Here is an 8,986-nt window from a genome sequence, read left to right on the forward strand (position 1 = left end):
ACTAAATAAATGGGAAAATATTTCATGTTCATGATTTGGAAGACTCAATATTGTTATGATGTCAATTCTTTAATTGATCTGCAGGTTTAATGCAGTATCAATCAGATTTCAATACACTTTTTTTGTAGAAATCAGCAAACCCATGTATGTAAATACTAAGGACCTAGAATTAGACTCAATAACTTTGTGAGAACAAGGTTAGAATACTAATTCTACCTGACTTACAGTCATTTTACACAACTACAGTAATGAAAAGAGTGTAGTAATGGTGTAAAACTACAGAAAAGATCACTGAAAACAAGCCCACAGATAGACCTACATATATGTAGATAACTGATTTTTGAAGTAATAATCTTTTCAACAAATAGTTCGTGAACAGTTGATTATTCCATATGGAGGAAAAAAACACACTTTAATCCATACATTGCACTATGTATTATAATTCTCTAAAGTGTATCCTAGGACAAAATTTAAAACAGAAAACTAAACCAATTTTGACCTTGGGTTAGTTAGGCAAGATTTCTTAGATATAACACTAACTTCAGTTCAATTCAGTTCAGTTGCTCAGTTGTGTCTGACTCTTTGCAACCCCATGAACCGCAGCATGCCAGGCCTCCCTGTCCATCACCAACTCCTGGAGTCCACCCAAACCCATGTCCATTGAGTCGGTTATGCCATCCAAGTATCTGACCCTCTGTCGTGCCCTTCTCCTCCTGCCCTCAATCTTTCCCAGCATCAGGGTCTTTTCAAATGAGTCAGTTCTGTGCATGAGGTAGCCAAAGTGTTGAAGTTTCAGCTTCAGCATCAGTCTTTCCAGTGAATATTCAGGGTTGATTTCCTTTAGAATGGACTGGGTGGATCTCCTTGCACTCCAAGTACAATCTGTTTTGTTTAAATGTTAAGTTGAACTTCATAAAAATTAATTTTTTTTCTGTAAATGACAGTCTTAGGAGAATGAAAATAAGCTACGTGCTGCAAGAAAATGTTTGAAAGTTGTATGCCTGATAAAGGGACTTGTATCTAGAACTTAAAGAATCCTCATAATTGAATAATAAGAAAACAAAACATCACCCTCCCACCACAAAAACTGCAAAACATACGAATGGCTACTTTGCCAAAGAAGGTATGCTGAAAACAGGAGATGATGCTCAACTTTACCAGTCATTGGGAGGATGTGTATCTGCAAACCAAAAACCAAACTGGAGATCCCACACCCTGCTTGTTGGGATGCAAAATGGTAAAACTACTTTGGGAAACAGTTTGGCATTTTCTTAGAAAGTTAAACATATACCTACCATATGATCTAGCCACTTCACTCTTAATTAGATATTTCCCCAATAGAAATGGAAGTCTTTGTTCATACAGAGACTTATTTATGGTGGCTTTATTTGTAATAGACAAAAATTGGAAACAAACCATATTTCTATCAATAGAAATAAATTGTGGTATATTCGTATGAGGAAATAGCCATAAAAAGAAATGAATTACTGATACATGCTATGACATGGCTGAATTAAAGAAAAATTATATGGAATAGAAAAAGGCAGATATACATGTATTATACCATTTATAATTTTAGAATTTGCAGACACTAATGTATACTGACACAGAACAGGTGATTGGTTGGAGGGATTACAATCACTTACAGGGATGGAAGGGACTTGGGATTGATAGTGACTATGATTATTATCTTAATAGTGTTAATGGTTTCATGAGTATGTGTGTGTGTGTACATGTCAAAACTTATCAAACCGTACACTATAAATGTGTGCAGTTTATCCCATGTCAGTTTTGGTTCAGCAAAACTTCAAGGAAAAAAAAATTGTTTTCTGGAATCAGATTGCCTGCATCCAAATCCCAACTCCTATTCACAGTTGGAAACAAATTGCTTAACTTATTTATGCCTTGGTTTCCTTATTTATAAAATAAGGAACTAATAATAGTATCTTCCTTGTACTGAGGGCTGTTGTGGAGAACTGAATTAGGTAGTCCAGGTAAAATGGAGAGCAGCTAGAAAGTATTAATTAAATATTGGGGTTTATTGTCCCTATTGTATTAATAGTATTGTTGAACTAATTTGACCACGGAGAGAAGGTATCTTGAATATTTTTTGAGTATTCCAGCCTCTTCACTACTTCCAGTGATGAAGAGAGCACTTCTTCATGAGGTATCCCATTCCATTAATGCATGAGCAGTGGAAGAGTCAACCTAGTTTACATTATTGTATGAAAAGTAGTCTTTTTTCAGAGACTTAGCAGAAAGGATTAGGAGAAAGAGTGAGTTAATGTGCACAACATAACAACTCAGTGTAGTACTTAACCATTTATCCTGTCTGGGAATTTCTTGCCCTAAAATTCTCCCACACACTTCTTTCTGTTCAAGTACTTTCCTTGTATTCTGCTCTCTCTGGAAATGGACACCCTCTGGGCAGCATGCAAAGTTGGGAGAAGTTTGAATTAGGTTATTTGGTAAGAACTTAGTATGCGCTGATTATAGTTACTTTACTGGAAGGAAAAGAAACCAAAGTTTCAACTTTGTGAGATTCTGCACACAATCTCAGCGCACATAGGACTGAGAGAACCAGACCCACTGCAGTGGGATCCTGGCCTAGCCTCAGACCCTACGCAGCCCGGTGGCCACAGAGATTTAAAGCTGTTAGATTCTGCAATTCAGGCCAAAGAGAATCAGTAACCATACTCCTGCCTAGCTGCAGGGACCCAGTCCTGTGATACTGTGGACCTTTAGATCACAGCAGTGATGGAAAACTTCCCAAAAGGGGAAAGACGTCTAAAACTGGGAGGATAGAACACCTTCCAGGGAAGTCTTGGCTGTCTCAGTCTGACTTGTTTTCACCTTCGCCTGACCAGACTTCCACTGTAAGCTGTTTCCGGAGTGCAAATCTGGGGCACAGCAAGCTAGGAGATGACAATGCTGATGTGCATGGAGACATGGAGAGGAGTGCATTGAAGGAAAAAAGTGAGGGGAAATTTCAAGTTTAATTAAAAGTATTATTCTGACTACCTTGGGTAGATCTTATTTATTCAGTAAATCAGTATGTCCACAGTGCTGTGTGAAATTTTGGATGGTCATTTTATATTTGAGGTAAAGACTTCTTAGCTGAATTGTAAAGAGCAGTGCATTCAGGAGACCAGGGCCTTAGAAGGAGTTCCAATGGCATTTAACGCCATCAATATATACTCCAGCTGTCTCTCATCACTAAAGTTTACCAGCAGTCTTATAAATTGCATGTTTGTATTTACATACTAAATCAAGGATGAATCCAGATGAAGGACTTTATAAATCCATCATCAAGTGTCTCATGTGAGTGTGAGTCTTTTTTTAAAAAAAATTCACATCAAAGCCATATTTAGGTTTTTCTTGAAGTCCACAACAAAGATAATCGATAGACCAGGTAGTTTAGAAGTGTGTATTTTGGGGTTCTGTGGCCTAACAGGAAATTACCAGTGAGTGAATATTGTTAAATAGTTTCAAATATGAGGAGTGATAACCAGCAGAATAATGTTGCAGTTCATTAGAGTTGTTGGATAGGACTTTTAGCTGCGTGCTTCTCAGATGATCTCCTTTGGGCATGCCCTTCATCTCTGCTTAGAGCTACTGAGGATGGCAGCCACAGTTTCCTTGCACATCTCAGAACAAGATGACCATCCTTGGCGTCTGGTTGTTGAAATCAAGCCAACTCAGAACTAAGTTCTGAAGTCAGTCTGACTGGGAGGTTCTCTTATCTGGACTGCTTGGACTGCCTCTGCAAGAGACCTTCCCTCTGTGGGCACTCACTTTACATCTCTATCAAAGAGGACTGTGTTTCCCTTTAGAGGGGAGACTTTTTGTGGGTGTGATTTTTCTAATGAGGTCACACCACAATATTCATGCCATACAGATCTCTCTTACTTGTGATTCTGAAAATAAGCATCTTTGTGGCAGTTCACTATTAAAAAAACTTTAAATAAGGTATTTTCTTGATAAATCCAGATCCGATTCTAGTCACCTTATATCTCCTTCATTTTCCTTTTTTGCTTAAAAGCTTCACTGCATTACCACTCAAAGATCAACAAAGAAGGTGAAAGTAAAATAGAATTTTAGCCGATTGTATATGTTCATGAAAGGAAGAGAACATTTATTAAACTTAGACAAACTTAAAATACTCTTACATTTTGTTTATGGATAAATAAGAACTGGTCATGTTTTATTGACTCATAAATCAGAAAAGAAATTGTGAAAACAAAGTGAATGTACTTCCAGTTACCAAATAGGTGAATCATGGGATGAAGTGTACAACAAGGGGAATATGGTCAGTATCATTGTAATATCTCTGTGTGATGAAAAATGGTAACTAGATTAATCGTGGTGACTATTTTGTAATGTATAGAAATACCAAATCACTATATTGTGTGCCAGGAACTAACATAGTGTGGTAGGTCATTCATCACTCATAGAAAAAGAGATCAGATTTGTGGTTGCCAGAGGTGGAAAGTGAGAGGAGGAAGAATTAAATGAAGGCAGCAAAAGGTACAAACCTCCAGTTAGAAGTAAGTACTAGAGATATAATGTAAAGCATGATAAATATAGTTAATAGTGCTATATGTTATATGTGAAAGTTGTTAAGAGGGTAAATCCTGGAACTCCCCTGGTAGTTCAGTGATTAAGACTTCTTCCATTGCAGGGTGTATGGGTTTGATCCCTGGGGGCTAAGATCCCACATGCCTCATGGCCAAAGGGAACAAAACCAAAAAATAGAAGCAATATTGTATTAAATTCAATAAAGACTGTAAAAATGGTCTGTATAAAAAAATCTTTTAAAAAAGTAAATCCTGAGAAAAAATTATTTAATTTGTATCTATATGATAATGATGGATGTTCACTAAACATATTGTGGTAATCATTTCATGATGTAGATTAAATCATTATACTGTACACCTTAAACTTATACAATGCTGCATCTCAGTTATATCTCAATAAAACTATAAGAAGAAAAACATGAATATAGAGTAATTGCTTTATGAACCATGGAAACAAAATGCCAGGAGAGAATACCCAAGGTAATGTCATTCAACTGAAACCCTACTGCACTTGAATGAAAAACCAGAAGCTTTTTTCTTTTTAATTTTGAATCCTTCTAATAGAGTAAAAGAATATCAATTCTCATATCATGTAGTAAAGCAAGATTTTATGTTGGTTGAGTGTATCATGTTTATTAATTTGAACAAATGTAACCTACAGGTGAAAATGCTTTCACAAGGATCCAGTGGGACTATCTGAAGGAGTAAAAAGCAGTTGTATTAAAGTTATATTAATTTAACATGAAGTTTATACATGAATAGGGACAGAGGCCAGAGTAAGCCTTCTTTGGTTGATTAAAAGAGTAATATTTCGGTAATGAAAACACTAGATTTGTCTGAAAGAAATTAAAGAAATGATTATTCGTGAGAAATATTTTTGGAGCCGGAAAGGAGAGGAGATCACATGTTTAGAATGGGTGCATATTGTGGCTCAGTTGGTAAAGAATCTGCCTGCAATGCGGGAGACCTGGGTTCAATCCCTGGGTTGGGAAGGTCCCCTGGAGAAGGGAAAAGCTACCCAATCCAGTGTTCTGGCCTGGAGAATTCCATGGACTGTATAGTCCATAGGGTCGCAAGGAGTTGGACATGACTAAGCAGCTTTCACTCACTCACTCATAAAGCCATTCATTTTCCTGGAGAATTTATCTTCGATGAGTAGAGGGTGCCCGCATTCATCCCCTATAGAGAAATTAGGAGAAGGAAGTAACTGAAAATCCTCCCTTTATTTCTTACAAGGAAAATGTAGTGATGGTGACTCCTGGGAGTGAGGGTTGGGATTAGGTCGCTTTACAGTGTAGCTCTGTGCATTTTTGTTGTTGTTGCTGTTCTTCCATTTTCTGTAAGTGTTATGTTTAAGAATCAATTTAATGTTGCTCTCCCTTTTGGCATATATTAATATTATTATAGAAAAATGTGAAAAAACTTTATTCCCAGACTTTCATAGTTATTGTCTCTGAGTGTTATGGTTCGTTTTCTTTGACAAAATGGGGCTTTATACATTCTGAATATATTCTACCAACCAAGAAATTTATTTTAAGAATAAATAAATAAAAAGTTCTTAGAATTATCTTTTAAATGTAATGATAAATGTTTTAGTTAGAATAGTTTGTTCATTTCTTTTCTGTAATGCTTTTTAGGTTGAATACTCAGGTGTGTGGTACATGGTTCCTTTGGTACATTTGCCACTGACCTCAAATATCAGCCTCTTTCCCCCCGAGGCTGAGCAGATTGAGAGAATTAGAACTTGATGATTAAACTTGAAATCTGAAAAGTGTGTTATAAAATCAGAGTGGTGGTTATTCCTCAGGGAGAAGAGCCTATGATTGGGGAAGTGCCTGGCATGTTCCATTTCTTGACTTGGGTGATGGTTACATAGATTTTATTCTAATATTTTGGAGCTTTCTGCATTCTTTTCTGTGAGTAATAGATCTCCCAATAAAGTTTGAGAAAAAAAAAAAAAACTTTAAAAATGTATTCATAATTAGGAAAAAATCTTATATCTCAGAAAAACTTTTCTTTCAATCTTGTCTACCACAGATTATATCTATTCTAAGAATCTTGGCACAGTCATCAAAATAGAAAAATTAATTTAAATACTCTAGCACTCATGCACATGTGTGCTTGACAAAGAAGCACACACACTATTTAGCTGTCTAAATAGCTAAATTTAGCTGTGTGTGCTTCTTTGCACATGTGCATGCACGTCTATGAACGTGTGTGTCGGATTTTTATTCTAAAGCCCCAGCCAGGGAAGCAACTGAAAGAAAATGTCTCTTCATATTCTCAGTAGTTCCCATGGGTTAATGAGAGAAAATAATTTTAAGAATGCTTTTTATCTTATTTGACTCTTAAGCCTATGGTTTGTTTATTTAAAAGAATAGGCAATAATAATAAAAAGGTAAAGAGGAGTATTCACTTTTTTTAGGTTAGAGAACCATGTGTGTAAACTTTTTTCTATAATTTTATGTTTTGTTTTGTTTTTTAAATTCTGAGTATAGTTTGCACATCTAAACATTTGTTATAACAGAGACTCTGTTCTTGTCTTTCAGGTTTCATTTTCATTGAATAAAGGAAGTAATGAAGAAGGTATGGTATATGTTGGTTCTTAAGGAGCTAGATATGTAAATTTATTTGTTTACAGTAGTGGAGACCAAAAACAATACAATAGATTAAAAATGATATAAACTAAGTAAAGTACATTTTAAAATAGTTATTAAAACTTTCAGATGAAATCAGTTATTTTCTAATTTCAGACAATACATGTTTATTACTTTTAGTCTGGAAAGTAGTTTGTGCAGTGACTTTGTTGGTGAAGTTATCCAGCTAGTTCGGATAAATTTTAAGACTTCTAATGTCCGCGTTGGTGAAATTTTATTTATTATCTATCATTATTTTAATGAACCACTCATTTTATATTCTTACTCTTTGTTTACTTGGCTGCATCGGGTCTTGGTTGCGGCACGCGGGATTTTGCTGTGGTGCATGGGCAGCGTGTGGGCTTGGTTGCCCTGCAGCGTGTGGGATCTTAGCTCCCCTGGTCCCGACCAGGGATAGAACCTATGTCCCCTGCACTGGGAAGGCGGATACTTAACCACTGAACCACCAGGGAAGTCCCCATTCATTTTAACTGAAGATGTTAAAATCAAAATTTAAAGTAGAATTAAAAATAGAATTTTAAAATTACCGTTATTTAAAGCTGTTGTGAGAAAGAAAAATGTTCCGTAGTAAAAATTTCAAAATATGTATGTATCATCTGTCTTTTAAAATATTGCAAGGTTTTTTGTCTTTTTGTTTTAATATAAAATATTAGAATACTCAACTTGCAAGTTTGGAGGAAAAAATTAGAACTATTTGGAGCAAATCTATAGATAATAATTTCATGGGGAAGCAAGCTCTATTCCGTATAGGGGGAAGTAACATTGTTTCTTTGCAATACTATCCCATCTGGGCTATTTGACAGGCAGTCACATTTTACAGTACAGGGTTTGCCTAGACCTTTCATGCTGTAGCTAGGATACTTAACCTCAGTATTAATCAGTAAAGACTAAAGAACCCAGCAAGATGTATAAAATAAAGTGGGAGTCTCTAGAATATCAGACCTGAGCCAAATGAGAGAACTTAGAACAAGAGTTTAAAGGTGAGTGACTTTAAGTATAGAAATGTGTCACCCTAAGTTCTGATTGTTTTTATCTGTCTGAATACTTCTGGAAAGTCTAAATTTAATTTGTCTTCTCCTTTCTTCCCTCCTCCCTCCCTCTTCACCCCTTCCCTAACACCCTGCTTCCCCATTTTAAATACAGATCAAGTATGGCACTTCCTTGGCAAGTGATTAGAACATCTGAAGACCTGCCATCAGGATTCCAGTCTCTAAGAACGCCAAGATTCAACCTCCCCCAAGTGCTAGAAACAGGCAGAATTTGCTAATTAACTTCCTGTTGAAACTTTTTTTTTCTTCAAGCTTTTTGCAATATGCAATGTGTAAATAAACATTGACATTTTTGAATTAGTCGCCTTTGAATATTTATTGATATGAAAAGATTTTGTTGAATTTCATAGCAGAAGTTTAGAGGCACTGAGTTTTTTTTTAATTAGTTTATTTTAATTGGAGGCTAATTACTTTACAATACTGTGGTGGTTTTGCCATACATCACCGTGAATCTGCCTCGGGTGTACAGGTGTCCCCCTCCTGAACCCCTCTCCCACTGCGTTGTCCCAGTGCACCAGCTTTGAGTGCCCTGCTTCATGCATCAAACTTGCACTGGTCATCTGTTTGACCTATGGTAATACACATGTTTCAATGCTATTCTCTCATATCATCCTGCCTTTGTCTTCTCCCACATCATCCAAAAGTCTGTTCTTTACATCTGTGTCTCTTTTGCTGTCTTGCATATAGGGTCATTGTTACCATC

The 8,986-nt window shown here is 36.1% G+C and overlaps 1 protein-coding gene across 4 annotated transcripts in view; it reads left to right on the plus strand.

The window, feature by feature from the left end:
* Nucleotides 1-8,580, plus strand: part of PPA2 (inorganic pyrophosphatase 2) — a 97,852-nt gene extending 89,272 nt beyond the window's left edge. For all 4 annotated transcript variants that reach the window (XM_061419476.1, XM_061419477.1, XM_061419478.1 and 1 more), the window contains 2 exons: nucleotides 7,127-7,163; nucleotides 8,378-8,580. In XM_061419476.1, the coding sequence (XP_061275460.1) occupies nucleotides 7,127-7,163; nucleotides 8,378-8,406 (66 nt within the window). In that variant the 3' untranslated portion in view covers nucleotides 8,407-8,580. The remainder of the gene's footprint in view (nucleotides 1-7,126; nucleotides 7,164-8,377) is intronic.
* Nucleotides 8,581-8,986: the final 406 nt, after the last annotated feature.

This window comes from Bos javanicus, chromosome 6 (genome assembly GCF_032452875.1).
Source record: "Bos javanicus breed banteng chromosome 6, ARS-OSU_banteng_1.0, whole genome shotgun sequence".
NCBI lineage: Eukaryota > Metazoa > Chordata > Mammalia > Artiodactyla > Bovidae > Bos > Bos javanicus.